Source organism: Lepisosteus oculatus, chromosome 23, assembly GCF_040954835.1.
Source record: "Lepisosteus oculatus isolate fLepOcu1 chromosome 23, fLepOcu1.hap2, whole genome shotgun sequence".
NCBI classification, from domain to species: Eukaryota; Metazoa; Chordata; class Actinopteri; order Semionotiformes; family Lepisosteidae; genus Lepisosteus; species Lepisosteus oculatus.
In genome coordinates this window covers 3,372,403-3,393,597 of record NC_090718.1, presented here as the reverse complement: position 1 = coordinate 3,393,597, position 21,195 = coordinate 3,372,403, and the positions used below count along the sequence as shown (strand labels likewise).

Genomic DNA, 21,195 nt, shown 5'->3' with positions numbered 1-21,195 from the left:
CAGACGGACAAGTAGGAGTGAGAGCGAACAAGCGAGTGAGAGAGAGAAAGAGGGAGGGAGGTTGGCGCACAGAGCAACGCAGGAAGGTGGCAGTTGAAAGCGGACAGCAACAGGAAGAAACGGTAGAAACAGCAAGAGAAAGCAGAAAGCTAGACTCTACGGCACATTTCCATGACACTGGGGTGTGGGGTATTACCAGATTGTCCCTGCAAAAAAAGCTGGCTTTATTGCTTTATTTGTTTTCAGGAAAATGCTTGTTCCCTAGTAATATTGTTTCCTGAATGATTGCACAAATCATTAAACATGGATCTGTCTGTAAACCCACATGCCTAGGGACACATGGGTACAGCGCCAGTTCCTAAGGACTAGAGACCACAAGGGTTTCCTCATACCTGAGTCTTTGATGACCAACCAGAACTCATCTTTTGCTTAGTTGCACAGCTTGCAGACATTCTCTTCTCTTAAGAATCTGCAGCTGTAAAGAGATCTATAAACCCTGATGGACAACAGTCCTTGAAGACCAGGTGTGGGTGTCTCTTGGCCTTCGTTAAGTCAAATTATGGCTGAGGCAGAATGAAAACCCACCAGCATCATGGCTTTCCATAACAGAAAGGACAGTGGACTTCAGCAAACTGCAGGAAAGTGATCAGTAGCATCAGCACCCAGACCAGGCCATGGAAAGTCTAGGTATCTTCTCAATCCCAGGCTTTACTTCCAGTCTGGGACTCTGGGTTTCAGAATTCCAGTGTTCTTGGCTGAAACTAACCGGGCCTTCGGCAGGCTGACACAATCTTCATTGCGGGAGTGTAATTACAGTGTCATTCCCGCCTGTCTGCTCATCACAAGACCACTGCAGTTTGGTCAGAAATAAGGCTCAGCAGGTCGAGATGAGAACAAACAAACTGAATGGCTGGCTACAGATGAGAGGAGTGCATCAAGAACAGGGACAAGATTGTCTGGGATTTTAACCCAGGCCATCTCTGACACACAAAGTGATAATCACAACCCTAGACCCGTAGATCCCAATCCTAGTGACCTACACACCTGTTGTGTTTTGTTCCAGTCCAGCGCTCATTTACACAATCGGAAACTCCATTGGTGTAACAATAAGAATGATTTAAACTGTTCTTTTTTTCCCAGCTCATAAACATGTTGAAGCTTTAACCATTACATTTTGTAAGTGAAAGAAAATTGCAAACTTGCGACTAGAAACAAAATGCAAACATTCCAATAAACTGACTTCTTCGATCAATTATGGCTTCAATTATCTACTGAAGGATGGAATGAAAAACCAGCACCAGGACCAGAACTGGGCAACACTTCTCCAGACCCATGAGCCACACGGCTCAACTAGCCACACTATTATCATCCCATAACTTTGAGTATTCTCAAACCTCAAGACTGAGCGAAGAGATGGGCATTGAGATCTTCAAACTGTCACGATTATAGTTCCCCCTCTTTAAGGGTGCTCCAGCTCTTTCACTTTAGATTTAATTCTGTGCACCTGACCCCTTTTCCCAGCCCACCTTAAAAGCCAGGCGCTGACGTTCATCCTGGCTCTGCATCTGGTTTCCGCACCATGCGAGTCCAGGACCTGGAAGCGCCTGGTCCCGTTAAGGTTTTAATCTCTGTTCCCGTTCCCTGTCCGCCAGTTCCGACCCGGTTCATGGTTTTAATTCCTAGTTTGGATGGATCACCTGGCTATGGATTTATTTTTGTGTTTTTGGATTCCCTCTATGGATTTCTTCTGGATTGTTTGCCTCGGCCACACCTTCCCCGTGCACCAGCGCACTTTGGACACGCCCCCCTGTTTTCAGCCCCGTATCCCTGCATGACCTTTTCCTAGTGTTTCCCACTTCTTCGGATTGTGTCGTCCGCATAGGGTCCGGAAAGAACTGTTCGTTACACAAACAGGCATTCGGAGCAATTACTGCCATCAATTGCGAAGAAAGTTGAACAGATCACGCAGAACACAAACCAGCAAAAACTGGGGTAGGTACAACTGAGCTCCAGTATATGTCTACATTGGGGGCCCTTGCATATTGAACCTTCTAATCTATTCCAGTGTTGTTCACTGGTAAACCCACCTTCTTAATCACATACTGTACTTGAGCTAAATTAATTTAAGCGACCGAGCAACGAGTTTGATTCTTGAATCTTGTAGGTTCGAGACCTTCAGGTCATTGAGGACTCAAGGCTCTCATCAATGTTTTGTTGTAAAATGCCTCTAATATTCTGCATGTAAAATATACCAATAGTGACAAGTAGAGAAAATATTTATTGTGGTTTTCAACATATGCCTGGAAATGAGTCCTTTCTACTGTGCATTGGTTCATTCTGTCTGAGCCTGTGGTGCGTTTGCAGGAACCGCACGTCTCAGCTATTAACATGAAGAATGTAACAGCGTTTCCTGTCCTGAAGAGGCGTCAAACTGGAGATCTTAATCATACTCCTCCCCCAATGGCAGGCCTGCAACTGGGACTGTGTATTCCCCTTCCAAGCATCAGATGTTAGCTTTGTAAGGCAACATTATCACCTTTGCAGATGTGCAAAAGGTTTTGCAATGCAGTGCAAGGGTTCCAGCATTGATGTACAACCAGATGCAGGCTAGGAGATGTTTGATGTGAAGGTCAGAGCAGGAAAGTGTGAAGAAGATAAGGGGCAAGTAAAAGTTTGTGAACCCTTTGGAATGTGAACCCTCATAAAATTTGTGGTCTGATCTTCAACTAAGTCACAATAATAGACAAACACAATCTGCTTAAACAAATAACATACAAACAATTGTATTTTTTCTTGTCAGTACTGAACATTCCGTTTAAACATTCACAGTCTAGGTAGGAAGAAGTACAGTATGTGAACCTCTAGGCTAATGACTTCTCCAAAAGATAGGATTGAAGGTGTGGGTTGGAGGAGCCCCGGCTTATTAAAAAGGCTGGCAAAGGCTGGTTACTGACACAGTCTTAGACCTTAGAACAAGAATTGTAGAGATGCATAAAGCTGGAAAAGGCTACAAAAGCATTCCTAAAGGCCTGGGTGTTCATCAATCCACAGTAAGACAAATTGCCTACAAATGGAGGAAATTCAGTACTGTTGCTTCTCTCCCTAGGAGTGGGCGTCCTGCAAAGATCATGGCAAGAGCGCAGCGTGCAATGCTGAAGGAGGTGAAAAAGAACCCGAGGGTAACGGCAAAGGACCTGCGGAAATCTCTTGAACTTGCAGTCTCTGTTCATGTGTCCACTATGAGAAAAACACTGAACGAGAATCGTGTTAATGGAATGGCACCATGGAGCAAACCACTGCTCTCCAAGAAAAAACATTGCTGAATGTCTCAAGTTTGCAGAAGACCACCTGGATGTTCCACAGCGCTTCTGGGACAATGTTCTGTGGATGAGACAAAAGTTGAACTCCTTGGCAGAAATCCGCACTACGTTTGGAGGAACAAAAGCACTGCACACCAACACCAAAACCTCATCCCAACCGTGAAGCATGGTGGAGGGAGTGTCATGGTTTGGGGCTGCTTTGCTGCCTCAGGGCGTGGACAGGTTGCTATCACAGGGGGGGGCAATTAATTCAAAATTGTATCAAGAAATTGTACAGGAGAATTTCAGGGTAGCGGTCCATCATCTGAAGCTTAATAGAAGTTGGTTCTACCAGTCACTAAATACAAGGGGTCACATACTTTTTCCAGCCTGGGCTGTGAATGTTTAAACGATGTGTTCAGTATTGACAAGAAGAAGTACAATTGTTTCATGACATTAGTTAAAGCAGATTGTGTTTGTCTATTATTGTGACTTAGTTGAAGATCAGATCACGTTTTTATGAGTAATTAATGCAGAAATCCAGGTAATTCCAAAGGGTTCTTTTTCTTGCAGCTAGCTGTAGTCAGAGAAGGTGTAATGGAAAGGATGATAGATATACTGTAGAAATATGAGTGACATGAATGACAATGCAGATCATTAATGGGTCCTTACCTGATCTCTTGGAACATCGACCCCAAGGGAAAATTCCTGCACTCACAAATTAATTCCGCTTTTCCTCCCCTTTCACCGTAACTCCTAATTTGTTCCGAAGGGTATTGAAAAAGATGACTCCATTAGAAAAAGGAAAGGAAATTGAATTTTTCCAAACACATTGATCATTTCATTCCATTGACCATCTAATCTCCACAGCCTTCTTGTCCACAGTCTTCTTAGCCCTATACATTCACCATTATCTCATAACACTGACCACCTGTTTTTATCAGCCTTGCTGTCCACTGATGGATAATCTATACATTTTAACCTGTATGAATCCCTTGGACCTGAGAATAGGTTCACTTAACATAAAACTTACTCATCACAAGTTTCCTGGTGCTTCACTTTGCAGCAAGTCATTAACATATTCTCCTTGTCACCCCAGTAAGTGATTGTCTATACATTTCAAACTAAAAAGCAACAATTGTTAAACTCGTTTAATGTCATGTCATGAACATCATAATTTCAAGATGATGAGCCAAACAAACTGTTCAAGTTCTGTCAAGCAGCCCTTATGCAAGTCCAAGCATGTATATTGCAGCAAAGTAAGTGCACACAATGGGCCTGTGGATTGATCTTTACCATGAAATATTAAACTATACTCCAGTAACTCTTTACAAAAGTGTATTTTATATGATGTGAATGGTTAAGCAGCTTCAAACCTTGTATCTGAGCTAACTAGGAAGGTTACAAAACTATAGATGACCATATGGCCCATCCAACTTGTTTGGCAGTTAATTGATCCAAAGATCTCATCCAGACCAGTCTTTGAATAAAACAGGGTATTGGCTTCAATCAATCAAAGTTTATTTATCAAATGCAAAGCAATACAGCATGCAGCAGTAGTTGCTGGCAATGATAGATAATAATGTAATAGAAAATGAAAAAAATAAACTCAGACAAAACTCAATATAAATAGAGCTGCGATGGACATAATGTCTCGCATACACCCTGGACACAAGTACTGCAGTGTGCCGAATACAATGAAAACAATGTCCATGTTGCCATTATGGATGATCTGCTGAAGGTGCTGCAGCTTGGCTATTTAGCAGTCTTATTGCCTGGAGGTAGAAGCTATTACATAATCTGTTGGACTTTGACCAGATGCTGCGGTACTGTTTACCGAATGGTAGGAGAGAAAAGAGTTTGTGACTGGGATGACTGGGGTCCTTGAGAATGGACCTGGACTTCATGCTTCAACAACATGGCTGGGTAGCATGTTCCAAATACCCGTATAGCTGGAGTGGATTATTCAGATCGTGGCTCCACAAGCTGAAGAATTCACTCCACAGAATGGAAGCAAAATCATCGTTGTCTTCCCTGGCCAATACCAGCACCAGAACTGGATGGGAATTAAGGAGACTGACATGGCCATATTAGGATTCTACATGCTGGATCCTGGATCCAAGAATCAATCCGAGAGGGATCCAAAACTCATTTTCAAGGCAGTCAATGCATTCAAAAAATCATTGAAAACTTAATTTCTGTTGGACACAGAAAGGTTAAGTGAAGTGTCACATGTAAAAATATTTTTATACGGCTTACATCAGCACATACAATCATAAGATTACAAGTACCTTATTACAGTTTGCTTGAAATGTTGACTGTCCTAAAGAGTGATTCCACTATAATCTGTAAGGAAAAGCTATTTGTTTTTAAAGCTAGTTTCCTAAATATCTTTACAGCATCTTTGCCCTAGACGTTACCAAATTTCCCAAAGCAAAATAACTCTGAGTAATCATCTATGAATTGAACAGATTGAAGACGTAAACTTTTCCAAAAGTGCACAAGTGCTGTTTCAAGATAATTCTGGGTGAAATTAAAGAGGATTTTTAATTTTTCCCTTCATGCACTAGGACAACAATACAATCTACCTCAGCTGAGTTCTTCTTTGGTGAGACAGACTTAACAGGATCCTGGTGCACAATAGAAATGTAAAACAAATTCTGACATGTGCAGCTGAGGTTTTTCCATTTCAAATTTGAAGCTTTTGTTTTCTGTGCACTAAGCTTCCATTAGCGCTCCATAACTGTTTTACCATGGCAAACATGCAATGCAGTCATGGAAAAGGTATGCCTGAATAAGGTAAGCAGTGTAATTATTCAAATAATTCAGACTTAACCGACCGCATATCCCCGACTCCGGCATAGTCCAATATCTAAGAAGAGTTTCTGGGTATTGCCTTCACAGATCCAGCGTTGGGTTTTGCTGCAGTCCAGATCAATCCAATTGTTTAAGGAATTGGTTTTTGGATAGGCAGCCACACAGTTCCCGTTTCTGTTCAGTTTCTCCATCTTATTATTCCTCCAGTACCTGAAACAGACCAATGTAACCTCACTATAAACACAGCCACATGGTCTGTCAGCATTGCAGAACAATTCTTTACTCGGTTCTTCCACATGTACAGAGGAGAACACAGCCCACACAGTCTGTTTGTTCAGCATGCAGAACAAAATTTCTTCAGCATGTACATGACCTAGTCTGAACTCCTCACAATGGAAAAAAGCCACAGAGCCACAGAACCTGTTAGCATCTCCAAACAAAAACTCCTCTAACATTTATACTACACGCCAGGAGCCATACAACCCTACAATTCTCAACTCAAAACACTTTACAGGTCATGAGGACTCCTTTCCACCACCACCAATGTGTAGCCATAGCTGGATGATGCAACAGCAGCCGAAGTCACCATACACAGGCTCTCAGTGGGGAGGAGAACACAGTGATGAAGCCAGTTCAAATTTGGGGATTATTAGGAGGCTATGATTGGTAAAGGTCAGAGGGAAATTTGGCCAGGGGTAACACTCCTACTCTTTCCAAGAAATGCTCCGAGACTTAAATCACAACCTCGATTACACGTCTCATCCAGAAGACAGTGCCGGTTTACAGAATACTGTCCCCAAAACTAGACTAGGGCGTTAGGAGCCACACAGACTGCAGAGTGAGTGCCCCCTACTGGTCCCAATAACACCTATTCCAGCAGCCACGTTAGCTATCCAATCCAAGTACTGGCCAGGCTCACACCTGCTGAGCTTCAGTGGGCTGCCAGTTGTGAGTTGTAAGGTGCCTCTGGAGGAAGCGGAACTGTTTTCCCAAACTGGAGGAGGTAAAGGTACAAGGAAACCAATTTTTGCAGACCTTTACCAAAACAGAGCACCGTAGCCTTCTCATAGAACAGTAAGTGTCCCCCACAACACCAAGACACAGGAAACATCCTGCACACACTGATGCACTGCACAATCCCAGCTTCTGCTAATTAATACCATCTATAGTTAAAGACTAGGAAATGATAGACAGACCCTTGTGTGTGCCCTGTGCATATTAATCTACTGCTCATTGAGCTTGGACCAGTTATTACAATAACTCTTACCCGCCAGACTCTCTACTGCCATCCACCCACAGGAAGGTCCCCTTTTCTGCTGTATCGGTCAGGCCAATCCAGGAAATCTCGCCCATCGTCTTTACGTTCGTGAAGTTCTGGACACAAGATGCAGAATTACACACCTTTAGACTCTCTGTGTCAGATCAATAAATGTATACCTTTGGTGACTTGTTTTTGTTTAAGAAGAAGTAGAGTTTCACATATGCAATTGTACTGAATGGCTAAAGGAGGAGTGGCTGAAATCAGTGTGCAGTGTGATACTGCTGCCCTCTAGAGACAGTAGTGGTTTACTGCATTCAATGTTCCATATTGGATATTTGTTGATTAATGGGGTTATTTGATTGAGCGCTGAGATGGAACAACCAACATGTTGGGGTCTCCATGACGTCCAGGACTGGGAATCCCTGATGTACAGTAGTACATACAGGGGGAAAATGATCAATGTCTCTGTCTCTCCGTCCTCATTACTCTCCAAGCCTTCTTCACCCCATTCTCCTGCAGTTTCTCCCACCTCCTCTTCAATAATGTTATACCTTACCTGCTCCTCCGCACTCTCTATAATCACTAGGTCTGCTCCCCGGTTTTGGCAGTCAGCACGGCTGTCGGCCCAGGTCTGTGAAGCTTTGGAGAAGTAGTAACACTTGAAGTTGAAGAGCACCCAGCCTGGTTGACAGGGTTTACAGACTCTCTCTACAGTGGAGACACAGATAAGGACAGTGGCCACATCAGTAGAGCTCTCTGCAGCAAACTATCATCTCTTCTCTGTACTGCTGTCTCCAGTTCAGCTTTCCACAATCAGACTCTGTGATTTCTCCGTGGGAGGCTGAAACCAAGGAAAATAATGCTTTGAGTGAACAGAGAGTCGTCCAGTGGTCACTGTGGTGCGACAGAGTTGTTACTACTACAAGTGTGAAGTGTTTCCTGCCCAGCTCACTTATTTGGGATTCCAGGGCCTCTTTCTCGCTCTGTAACTTGTTGTAGATAGCGGTCAGGGTGCTGTGGTTCACTTGGAGCTGATCCAGTTCATCCGTCAGGAGGGACAGGCGGAGATTTGCTTCACTGGCACGGCGAGAGCCTGTGTTATCTGTGGACGGGAGGATTCTTTGCTTTACCGAGAGACACTTGCGCACACACACAAACACCCAGGCCGTGTCATATATCACATGTTCTTTGCCAGGCATGGGGTGCGATTCCGATAACTCACATAATTCTACCATGTGTGGCAAAGGATAACACCATGCGTGATTCAACAGCGCCGTAACAGCAGGCATCATGGTGGCGCAGTGGTTAGCATTGCTGCCATGCAACTTTGGGGCCTGGGGTCCGATTCCTGGGGTGCTGTCAGGGAGGAGTCTGTATTTTCTCCCCAAGTTTGTGTACATTTATTCCGGGTGCTCCAGTTTCCTCCCACAATCCAAAGCCATGATTAATTGCTTTCTGGGAAAATGGACCCGGATGCGAGTGTGTGTTCATGTCTGTGTTTGCCCGGCGATGGACTGGCATCCTTTTCAAGTTGTATCCCTCCTTGCTCCTGTTGCTTGCAGGGATATGACCCTTCTGCCCTGTGAGCTTGTATTAGATCAGTTGTTTAGAAAACGGAGGGAGGAAGCTGAATTATAGCCTCGAACCCTGAACTCACAGATTTTCAGCAAGGATGGGCCTCATCACTACTGCGATGCGAGACCTATACTATGGTCCAACACCTGACCAGTGTCCCAGTACCTTAGGATGTGTGATCATCATCAGTTGAGACATTAAACTGAACACCTGATTACTTCATCAATAAAGATCCTATTGCAGTGTTTGGTGGGGTGTTAGGTCTAGTGTACTGGCTAAACAACACTCTGCATTTTCACAATCTGGACTCCATAAAGATCTCCCTTGATTCAATTGGTGATGCAGTTTCTCTGTTGTCTTCAATTAAGGGGCCACTGTTGCAGAATGACTGCCATGGGTCAACCAACTGGTGGAAGTGGGTCCTCGCCTGTGTTTGGTGCACTGTCATTGGTGTTTTTCATCCCAAAGGATACTAAATACAAGGAATTAGGACTTATTCTGCCAGTTCTGCACATAGCATCTGCATAACACCAGCGTTTTTTATAACCTGGTCACCTGCCCATTTATCACCTCACTGTACACAATCACACACCAAACCAGTTGAGGATTTTTGTATACCGATGCAAAGAAACATGCATATCATTGACACATAGAGAGGTGGACAAACTTACACACAGTCTGATGGTATGTTATACTCACAGTAGACGCACAGGACGATGATGATGGTCAGTAAGACAGCACATAACAGCCCCAGGCACACGGTGGCCGGTCTGCAAGGCGCTGGGCTGGGCTCTGCTCTCACTGTGGACACAGGGCCCGGGATCTTTTTCATGGCCACTAGTGGGAAAAAAAAGACCATATGTTTTAATGTCTGAAAACACAGAAGGGCTACAGCCCTTCAACACACTCTGCACAAGGGTATCTGCCCATAATCCCACTCTTTTCATTGTCTTTCCTTTCTTTCTCTTCCCTTTTTTCCTCTTTTTTCTCTCTGTGAAAATTAGCTAACATATGAAACAAATTATATATAGAAGATAAGATATATGCCAGGGACCCGTGCAATACATTTATATTTATATCTATATTTACATCTATATTGATATTCATATGTGTGATGCGATTTTTCTGCGTACTGTTCTGTTCTAGTTTGTTCTTTGTGTGTCCGGACTGTGAGTAACTCTTTTACTGCACCCCTCACTGTACTGATTGTATTGTATGTATTGTACTATTATTATTATTGTATCATTCGTTACACCGTGGCTGTGTTGTCTGTGTTAAGCTGCTGTTGCACTGCAATTTCCCTCACGGGATCAATAAAGTATCTATCGATCTATAAGCTCTACCAGGAGAACAAGAAATCAAATGCATTCATACTCACAGAGATTGTAAGAACCTTAGTTTCCAGTGACGCAATGTGAAGAAATGTTTTGCTCGCTGCATTAAACTATTATTGATGGTAAGCAATGTTTCATCCTTACTTACCATTAATGAAAGTAATGAGATACAGAGAATGCAGTGTTAAAGTATGCAGTACATCCCTAATCTTTAATTAAAGATAGGTTCCCTAAATCATTTTGTAATGCTGGTTCCATCGTGTACCGTTCCCTTCCAAAAACAAACATTGCTTTAAAGCCCAGGTTGGGAACCCCTGATGTAGAGGAAGAAAGATGGTATACATGGCAAATAGGTGCAGCTGATACAGCATTAGGAGAAGAAAAGCTTCCGTCAACTGACTTCTCCGCATTGAAGCACACATCTTTGGAAATTACATGCGTTTCAAAGTTAAGCCAAGCCAAAAAACACCTCGCATCCTCTTTGATTCGGCACAGTGCCACATTGCTACAGCGTTGGATTGCAGCCCAGAGTGTATCCTGTGTCTACGCACGGCTTAGCACATGGCATCAGGGCACTGTCGCAACATTGCGCCACGCGGAACTGACACATCCAGCACAGTTTTCCACGCTGCTCAACCGTGTGGAGAAGTCCACAACTGTGTGTTCAAATCCACAGAAAAAAAGGGTATTCACCAAACCTTTTGCTTTTTTGTGTGGATCATATCTCAAATGAATGGGTTGGCTCTGAACAGAATCTGAAGAGCCTTTAAATCAAGCAATCAATGAAAATGTTGCCTGGTAAACAATAATACAGGTTTACATTTGTGGTATGTTTTAGTGTTGTTTCCTAGTGCTGTTGCAGTCTCCTGAACACCTGGAATATCTTTTTTTTTCTTTTCTAAGAATTTTGTATTACTTAAAAAACAAGAAAACATTCACATGCAAATATAACATCACAAAGTACACAAAAAAGACACATTAAGATTAACAACTTATTACGTAGTACAATATCACATGGACAATAACCATGAGCGTATCCTTCCTGAGCTTAAGATGGTTCTAATCATATACAGTAGGATAACGTTTTTTTGGGTATTTACCCGTGTTCTGCTCTCCTGGGTTCCTGTGTGGCGTTCTGTCTAGAGTACTGTACACATCCCTGTCTGGGTTGACCAGTCCAGTGTAAATTCCCTCTGAAACCACTGACTGTGATCTTCCATCAGTTGCCCTGTCCATCTCCCGAGACTGAACTATGTCTGTTGCTGCAGTGAGCTCTTACTGATGGCGACTCTGAAGTCAATGGCTAAAGAGGAAGTTGTCCTTGAGCCACAGGAAGTTAGGAAATGTGTAAGCTGTGTGAGTATATTTGTGTGGGTTTGTGTGTGTTACTATGGAGTTTTTCTGGTGGCGTCTGTAAGTCAGGATACAGCTGTGAAAAACCACATTGATATTGGTCTTCTTTCACAAAATTCAGAACTGGGAAATGATAGGAAAACGTCCATTCCTTCCTTTGACAAATCAGATCAGCTCCCATGATCACCAATAAGCACCCAAAACCTGCATATAATCCTTGACACCCCAGCTATTAGAAATTAGCTTGAGCAGTCAAATAGCTACACTTCAGTGTCATGGTCTTGAGCTTTCCTCCCTCCAGGCTCTGACAATCTAGGTTTTCACTGTCGCCAATATGAATCTGCGTAAGGCCTGCCTCTCAGCAGGTGGCTCATGAGGCCAGAGTTCACAGAAAACCGGATGGAAAACAGAAATACTGTGCAAGGAGACCTACTTAAAAAAAAAGTTCTTGAAGATCCTCCAAACCAGACCTACTCTACACAACCCAATAAGCAACTATCACTGTGGATCTCTTTATACATCAAACTTGGTATAAATTAAACCTGTGTGAAAATGTGACTTTCAGCCTTTCCCCAGTTATCCAATTAATGACTGCACCATTTTTTAATCTATGTGCAGGAAATAGAAGTCTGCATGCCCTCTAGTGGCAGGTCAGTTGAAAGTACTATTCTAATTACCTTTTGCCTTCCTTGAACTGAAGAAAGGAACTGTAGACCTGAGACTTTCGTTATGCAATAGCTGTGTGTCCTGGACATCTGTGTTTCACTATCGTGGTCTCTTCGAATTGGTCTTGAAGCCTGCAGGCAGCCCTGTGAATTGTTTCCATGACTCTAAGCAAATATCAAAGGCCAGAGCTCGACAGTGATCCAAAGAACATTTCTGGAGTGCCACCATTGTGTGCATTCTTAAACATTCTAACATCTCACATAAAGCTCTGTTGGCTCGGTCTAATTGTCAGATTCCAAACTCCCATTAGAAGGTTCTTTTCTCCCACGCCAGCCAAGGCATCAGCCCAGAAAGAGGCCAGGAGAAGCACCCTAAATATATCATCACCTGGGAGATTTAAGGCTCTTGACTGAACCAGATGGACAAAGCATGATTAGGAAAGAACTTAGCACTACGTTAGCCCTTTGTTCTCAGATTTTAAATAATATTATTACTAATACTAATCATAATACTAATAATTCCTTACACTTACCTCTCAAAGCACTCAACAGACAATGGGGACTCCCATCCACCACCACCAACGTGTACTCCCTATCTGGATGATGCAACAGAGGCCTAAGTGTGCCAGTACACTCTCTACACACCACACACCAGCTCTCAGTGGAGAGGAGAACGGAGTGATGAAGCCAGTTCAGAGATGGGGATTACTAGGAAACCATGACTGGAAAAGGCCAGTGGGAAATTTGGCCAGGACACTGGATTTAACACCCTTACTCTTTCCGATTAACGTCCTGGGATTTTTAATGACCATTCAATTTTATGACTCATATGAGGGACAGTATAGTGCATTCAAATCCACACCATCCACAGGGCGAGTGCTTTTTTTCTGGTCCCACTAACACCTCTTCCAACAGCCACCTTAGTTTTTTCGCAGAAGGTCTCTCATCCAGGTACTGGCCAGGCTCACACCTGCTGAGCTCCAGTAGGCTGTCAGCTGAGAGTTGCAGGGTGATCTAGCTCTCAAGGAAATGAAACATTGAGGAGAGCTCACTGTGACCGGATAGTGCAATATGTGATCTGATTATGTCCTTAGACAAATACCTGCCGAACCTCAGAGATTCAGAGAGCACTCATCACTTATTGGTCTTATCATGGAAGACGATCACCTTTGACCATGAGGGACTCCCAGTGAATATGTTTCCTTTCTTCCCCACTAGATGGCAGACTCGGCCACACTATATAGAACTTTTTACCGACTACTTTACATATGAAGGGAAGAATACAAAATCATGCCATTCAGCTCATGTAATTTGTTTCATCTCTAGTAACTAAATAACCCAACGATCTTTCTGGAAAGAAGCCAGGGTATGGGCTTGAACAACATAACTTCAAAAATAAGTAGTCTGGACAAACACCTAGCAGATGATGCAGACAAACAATACATGTAGAATGTGTAACTGCAAGCTAGGAGAGGTTCATAGGTTTCTCTTGAGAATTATGAATACAAAACAGAAATGATTTGTGATATACTTTTGCCATGAAAAATGTGTAGCTGTAACTTAGGTGTAAGACAATATAATCAAGTAAAGTTGAACACATTTAGCATGTGTTGAATGGACCTCTATGTTAAACTTTTGTAATTGTTGAAAACATTTCTTTCAATACCGTTAAATGACTTGGCACTATGAATGCAGTAAATGTATTAAATTGAATTCTTTATTTCATTTTAAACAGTTATTTTGAACACCTAAGCTAATGGACGTTTTTCACAGCAAAAGGGGTGAATACCTTTGCTGGCATTTAACAACTTCACCCAGAAAGTTTTCAGTTTGAGCATTCAAGAGTTTCAAGATTAAAATGATCAGTGTGTAATAATGTATATACAGTACACAACATAATTTTGCAATTTCACAAAATGAAGGAATTGGTTAAATACATTTGCAAGGCACATTATTTGAAGCTGCAACTTCTTTGCAAAGTGTAGCCTGTTATAAAAAAAGCTTGTACATGTTTGTAATCCAATTACATGAAATCACAGTGAAACAAAACAAACACGCCAAACACAGAATTAGCATGTAAGTGCAGAGAATGATAGGGAGTGTCTAAGGAGTGAATCTGACAGCATCAACCTCACAGATCCAACTGCGGGATGCACTACAGGGTATATCGTTCCAGGCATTCAGAGAACTGGATCTGGGATAGATGGCCACACAATCATGATTCCCATTGGGATCGTTTGGCTGTCCACTGTCCCAGAATCTAAAACAGAGGAGTATGGCTTCAACATCAATACAATACAGAATTGTTACGGAGACACAACTGAATTCTTCGTATTGCATTCATTGTAAGACACTTGCTGATGATATATCTCACCTTACAAACTCGCCATGCACAATATGTGTCTTTAACTATTAGATATCCCTGTTTACTTGTACATTTTGCTTACTAAAAATGTGTCTTCTGCTCCTCCTCCTGCAATGTACAGATGTAGCCATTCAAAATATGCGGTTTCCATGTGCAGACGGCCATAGTACGTGATTCGCTGGCAAAGATGATCGACAGGTGGCACTTGTGGTGCATTAGTTGTTAGTAAAAATGATGGCTACATTTAGTCTCTGTACTGTGCATGTTTAAATCCGCTTAATATGGAATTTTACAACTAAAGGGAAATTTTGCAAGCTGAGCATAAAAATAAACGGAACATAACATCTCTGAACATCAGAAACTATATTAATGTAGTTGTAAAATACATTGTACAAACTGTATATGGCTGGTAGTGGTAGTTTCAACAGTATCCCACTTTCTTCATAAACAGTTTTGACATGCTCCTTCTGACTATATTAGTGTATATACTTTATAAAAAGCTATAATGTTTTAACCTTTTCCAGGAATAATTGTGCTCAACAAATTAATAACGATATTAGTTTAAGGATCTAAGTATAATACAATTATATAGTTCACATTATTACCATAGTCCTTTATACAATATTCATAATCTGTCAATGTAATTCTGGTATCTGGGGACACAGCTTGAACAATTTATTTCTCTGCTCTATAATTGTGCAGTTAGACTGTGTAGGTGTAAGAGTACTGTCCAGTCACTCTTTTGCATGAATTAAAAACAGGTAAGGGATTATGTGCTGAACATCTTGGGAAAGCTACACTTGCCTCACAATCCTTCTCTGTCAATATATGCAGGTACAGTATACAGGCCATTCAATCAGAGCACAAGTCTGCCACCTGTCTCTGTTACTACTCTGTTAATTCTCTCTCTGTAATTGTGGTAAGTGTGAGTGTACTGTATATACAGTACATTCAGTCTGAGTATAGGTCAGTCTTCTCTCCCTCTTTGACTGTATTTTACTTGCTGTAATTGTGTGGTCAGCTTGGGTGCATATACAATATGTTTAGTGAGGGTTTAGGTTAGTGCTGGACTCCTCTCTCACACTGGAACTGTATTTCACTCCCTCTGTAATCTGTGGTTTTCTTCATTTCTAGGGTAGATGACTGGGCTCCTCTTTCACTCTGTTACAGTGCGGTCAGTGTGTTATACTGTATGAATCCCAATCAACCGAGGTGCAGTTCAGTAGTGTAGTCTTCCACAGCTCTTACCCTCTAGTGTCTCTACTGCCATCAACCCACAGGAAGGTCCCCTCTTCAGCTGTATCAGTCAGGCCAATCCAGTAATTGTCTTTTTTAAGATTGCTGATTAGAAATTCCTGAACACAAAACAATCCACATCTGTTTTCTGACTATAAACATAAAATGTCTCAAATGATGAAATACTATAAAGAATATCAGCTTGACAAATTATTGGTGTTGTTGCAATGACTGGTTGTAGTAATGTAGCAATGTTGAGTAAACAATTTGGACAAGTTACTATGACATACAATGACGATGTTGATGTTTGGTGATGAGCAGATATTGTTACAGCTCCAATCACAATCTCTTCCGTCTTTCTTTCCATCTTGCTTGTCTCAGTCTTATCCTGTCTCCATGTCCTGACTTAGTCTCTTACCTCTCTCTCCAGTTAAGAGGCACAGATTCTTACCTGTTCCTTCCTGCTCTCTACAATCACCAGGTCACTTTCCGTTAATCTGCAGAGATTGCGACTCTCATTCCAGGACAACTTGTATGTAGAAAATAAATAACACTTAAAGTTGAAGAGCTCCCAGCCCTGCTGGCAAGGTGTACAGATTCTCCCTGTGCAATAAAAACATGGACAACAGTAGCTTGTATCAATACAGTTCAGCTCTCTGCACAGCCCTGATCTACGCAGTTAAGTGTGGCAGCCGACGGACTGGAATTACTGTAGCTGTCCTCATAAAAAACAACAACTACTAACTGAGGAGAGGGAGTAAATGTGTTGCTAAGATGTGTGTGCGTAGCCTCGTGCAGGCTGTGGAGAAGAATTATGTTGAAAATACCACAGCCACAGAAATTCTGTAATATAGGGAACCACGATGGGGAAAACCTGAATGTCCTCAGCCCTTCATGTTGCAACCTCAGCTAAAAAAAGGAAACAAAGCAAGGTGTGGTGTATCCAAGCCCATTAGCAGAACTGTCTTGATTTCTGACCAGGCGTTTGTTTAACCAATTAACTTAAATTACCGTGCATTGAGTGAAGTGATGTTCAGAGGATGGAAGCAGTGAGGAGACACTGTAACTCTGGCTGTTGCAAAACTGCTGAGCTATTAACCAGGGAGATCACCTTAGATTCACCAATCATGTTTGTTAAACTCTGGAAAACTCACTTGGCTTTTCACATCTCACAGCTGTGAGCTGCAAGATCGGACACAGGGGGGATTGAGGACGTGTGGGCAGACCCTGCCGCTCACCCAGCTTCAAGTCTTTTAACACATGATGGCAACTACAGCCCGGTACCACAGGATCAGTGCTGATTGGAGGAGAGGTTGTTCACTCATCACAGAGATCAAAGTTTGATTGGATTCTTGAGAGCCCCGGTCCAATAAACCCATCCTACCATTGCTTGGGAAATCCCAATCCGTCAGCTAGATCCATGACCTAGGCTCAAACCCACTACCCAGGCAAGCTCTTTTACTGGTTGAGCCACGTAGGAGAGGCCCTGTCAAAATAACGTAGATGAAACTGAATCGCTTCAGGTCTCTTTCTGGCCATTGCACAGCTCAAATCTTGCCCAGACCGGTTTGTTTCCTTAAAATCACGATCAAACTCAAGAACTCAGGAGTTCAGAAGACTCACACCATGAACGGTGGGGCTGTAGCCCCCAAAATATCTATCCATCAGGAAATACTCACTCATTTCAGTGATCTGTGATTGGAGGCCAGTGATCTCTCGTTGTAGCTCTGCTTTCTCTTTCTGATATCCATCTTTCTCATTCTGTAGGCTTCTTTTCTCTTTCTGGAGTATGGTATTCTCAGCCTTAAGATTTCTGTAGTCCCTCTGTAACCTGTAATTTTTAGCACTTAGGGTGCTGTAGTTTACTCGGACCTCAAGTAGTTCATTCATCAACTGGGGGTTGTTTGCGCTCTGGATGATATGTTCCTCTTTGCCACTCTGGGAGCCTCTGCTGTCTGTGGGAACAAGACATGGGAACTTCAGTGAAGTGGACAAGGGCGCTGATGCAGAGAACTGGGTTGCTTTATAGCTTTTGGACAAAGTGACCATTCTACATACACCACCATCCCTGAGCAACCAGTGAAATAAGTTGTTCCCCCATACTAAAGAGTTTTAACCATTACATGGTCAATCACCTGACCAGACCTCCACTGAGCAGGGCAGGTCCCTGAGAAAGCAAGTGAGTAAACCTGAAACCTTGTCTCATCCACTTTCTGTGGCTTCAGGCTGTAATCCCTTATAATACCTGGTGTAAATTCACTGCTTCATTGCAACAGGCAAAGGGTGGCATCCCAGTGGTTTAAATCTATCTGTTTTAGCTTTTCTGTCTGTGTCTACAAAGAAACATTTACTCTCAAACTCCAACACCTGTTAACTTTTTTTTTCACACACTCATATATGCATATCAAACATACTGTATGTATTTCAAGTAGGTAGCTGTGTCAGCAACTGTATGCATACCCATTAGTGCTATTGCTAAAACAGGGACTCCTAAGCCTGCTACCAGAGATTTGTGTCCTATATACTGTATAAGCTATATGTTTACAGTATAACTGTATCCTATATACACAGAATAGTCTAGCCGTTTTAGGTTTCGTCAAATAATCAATGCCAGTGAAATTAAAGCAGTCAAACTAAGCCTGAATTACCCTAATTTAAAACACTTCCCCAGACCTTGCTGTCTTGATTTACTGAGGAACTTGTTGCAAAATTGCTCTCCAGGAGAAGGCGTGAGGAGCTTAATGCTGTAAAAAGACATTGAAACACATGCTGACACACACATTTGACAACACAAACTGTGCGTGTAGTATGATACTCACAGTAGACACACAGAGCTATGATGGCAGGCAGTGTGACAGCCCACAGAAGCCCCAGACACACTGTAGCCAGTCTGTAGGGAGGAGGGCTGGGCTTAGTCTCCTCTGTGGACAGAGACATTAGTGGAACAACAGTCAACATAATCAAAACTGGGAGGACTAAATCATTGAAGAGTGTACACGCTCTCTCCCTCATTTCAATGGCTCCCTTGATATATTGTTCCAGTCTGTATCCTGTGCCTCTATGTTCATCTCCTCTCCGCAAGTGTAGCAGAGCTAGTTTGGGCACGGTGACGTCATCGCCCTCCCTACAGCGTAGCAGGGATCTCAGCTGCCAGGGCTGAAGGAGGTCTCCTTCAGCTCACTCGGCTGGTTCTCTGTTGCGTTACACCCGAGACCCAGCTCCGCGCCCCGGGTGTTGCGGGACGAACCGGCGGGGTGGAGCAGTGGAGGGCACGAGCCTGCGCAGAACCGCAACGGTCACACAAGCAAGATAACATTACATTGACCAACTCACATCCATCAGCCTCAGGGTTGAATACAACCACATTCCTGCAGACCGAGTGAGAATCTTTACCGGCTCTCGACTTGGAAGGCACCAGAATGGCTCAGAGTCCTTAGAATGAGATTTTCTTACAACGTCACATTATGCATCGATTTTAAGTCATGTTTTAGGCAGTTTGTGTTAATTGATTGAAAGGTCATCATAGAACGCTTGAATATTTTTTCCACTTCAGAATATATTTGTCTTTGACTTTAGTAACACTGGGGAGGGTTTCAAATCAAAATCTTCCCAGGATCTCCCGAAACGAGACTTTCTGATCCTTTAGCTTGTTAAAACACATGAATCATGTCACAGAGATTAAAATTTTGAGGTGACCTTGTAAGTTCTTTTTGGAATGTAAAATCCCAATCAGTAGGTTCACTCAGTCCATTCTATATGGGTTTTTTTAGGACAACCTTCATCTGCTTGAGAACCCCTCATTTCCCAGGTCTGGGCAGGCTTCTCCAGAGCTGTGATCCCCTGACTCAAAAAACCTGCCTTTTACAGGACTCTCCCACCATTGATCGTGTGTCATTAAAACATGGCATCTCCACAGACCAAAATCATGGATCTGGTCTATATACAATCAATGCCCTTATTGGCTTTGTGGGTAAGGTTAAAAGTGACAACCTGGAGCGCTGATCCCACTCATTTATCCAGTGTTATGAATGGTTCTACAACACAAGAGTTTTTCTTAACTTAAGTCTTTGTTCAGGCATATATAGTTTCTGTCCATCAAGTACTTACGTGTTGGTGGTGCACTTGGATGGTTATGAGGGGTCTTGTCCAGAGTACCATACACATCTTCATCCGGGTTGACCAGTCCAGAGTATATCCTTTCAGAACCCATAGACTGTCGTCTTTCTGTAGGCACCCTGTCCATCTTCACCTGAACTCTATATCCAGCTCCATATACTGTACGGCATGCTCTCACTGGAGCAATGGTGTCTCACTTCTAAAGAGTATCAGGAAAATGTATTCTTTTGAGCCAGAAATCTTGCATCGCAGGAAGTTAGGAATTGTGCAAACCTAGCTGGATGTCTTTCAGGCACGTGCAGATGTGCAGCAGTGTTAACACCCATCGGACTTGGTGTGTATCTGTGCGTCATTAATTCCTGTGAGGCAATATGCTAGAAGTTGTTTTTCCCCCATCACAAGTGTGTATTCGGTAGGACTACATTTGTTTAGAAGAACACCAAGAACAGGTTAAGTAAGAATAAGAAAATGTTTCAGCTTCAGTTAGTCTTCTTCAGTTGTGCACCTGTGCCTAAAAACATAACTGCAGATGCAAAGGTGTAGATTAATTGTGAGGTGGTGTCAAAACTACTTCTGCTGGTGAAATGAAAGAGCTTGCACAGCTCCAGCAGAGCTACTCCTAGACCTGTCAAACAGACAGTTACTCTGACTGCACAATGTGGTAGATCTATTACACCTGCACAAAGGTAACCACCATACCCAGCTCATGTGGTACAAGATAGCCCGAGTTTAATTTTACAACATGCCAGCATGCAGGCGTAGGGTTCTGTCCTCCACTCCTGGTGTCTTAGCTTTGTTACTCTTGGACTTTGACCCTGCTTGCTTTGGCTTTGCCATTGTGCCTTATTCCTGCTTATGAACAGGGCTTTGATCACTCCACCATGTGGATTGTGGCTTGTGGATTTCCCCGTGTACTACATCCTCACGTCTCCCTGGCTACAAACATAGCTTGTGTTTCCGACTGACACAGGCTTGCGTTTGACTGTCCTCACGCCAGCTTGCCTGCACCCAAGTTCTAATTGCTGCTCTCATTCAGTTAGGAATAGTGGTATTGCAGGTGGCACAAGTAAAAATTATTCTGAAATCAAGGAAATTAACAAAAAGGCAGAGCAGCACCTCTTGTTATTAATGTGTATAAATATACAGACAACACCATTTCACTCCAACTCACTGA

General features: G+C 42.8%; 1 protein-coding gene across 3 annotated transcripts; it reads right to left on the bottom strand.

Moving 5' to 3' along the window:
- Positions 1-4,798: 4,798 nt before the first annotated feature.
- LOC102685575 (CD209 antigen-like protein E) lies at positions 4,799-20,268 on the bottom strand. 3 transcript variants are annotated; one of them, XM_069182726.1, is made up of 6 exons: positions 15,918-16,021; positions 9,652-9,789; positions 8,330-8,479; positions 7,934-8,085; positions 7,384-7,490; positions 4,799-6,326 (listed from the first exon to the last, which is right to left on the bottom strand). In XM_069182726.1, exons 1-6 carry the CDS (start codon positions 15,937-15,939, stop codon positions 6,131-6,133), a joined length of 765 nt encoding a protein of 254 aa, XP_069038827.1. In that variant the 5' UTR covers positions 15,940-16,021; the 3' UTR covers positions 4,799-6,130. The 3 variants fall into 3 exon arrangements, with proteins under 3 accessions (XP_069038827.1, XP_069038826.1, XP_015193396.2); XM_069182725.1 differs by lacking the exon at positions 15,918-16,021 and adding an exon at positions 11,387-11,703; XM_015337910.2 differs by lacking the exons at positions 4,799-6,326; positions 7,384-7,490; positions 7,934-8,085; positions 8,330-8,479; positions 9,652-9,789 and adding exons at positions 13,185-14,564; positions 16,357-16,508; positions 17,585-17,860; positions 18,725-18,826; positions 20,013-20,268 and having other exon boundaries at positions 15,918-16,024.
- Between the last annotated feature and the right edge of the window lie 927 nt (positions 20,269-21,195).

Coding starts and splice junctions, on each gene's coding strand:
- LOC102685575 (XM_015337910.2), bottom strand. CDS start 20,148: ATGGACAGGGTGCCTACAGAAAGACGACAGTCTATGGGTTCTGAAAGG. Junction 17,861..18,724: donor CATAGCTCTGTGTGTCTACT/GTGAGTATCATA, acceptor TTGTTCCCACAG/ACAGCAGAGGCTCCCAGAGT. Junction 16,025..16,356: donor TAGAGAGCAGGAAGGAACAG/GTAAGAATCTGT, acceptor TTTTGTGTTCAG/GAATTTCTAATCAGCAATCT.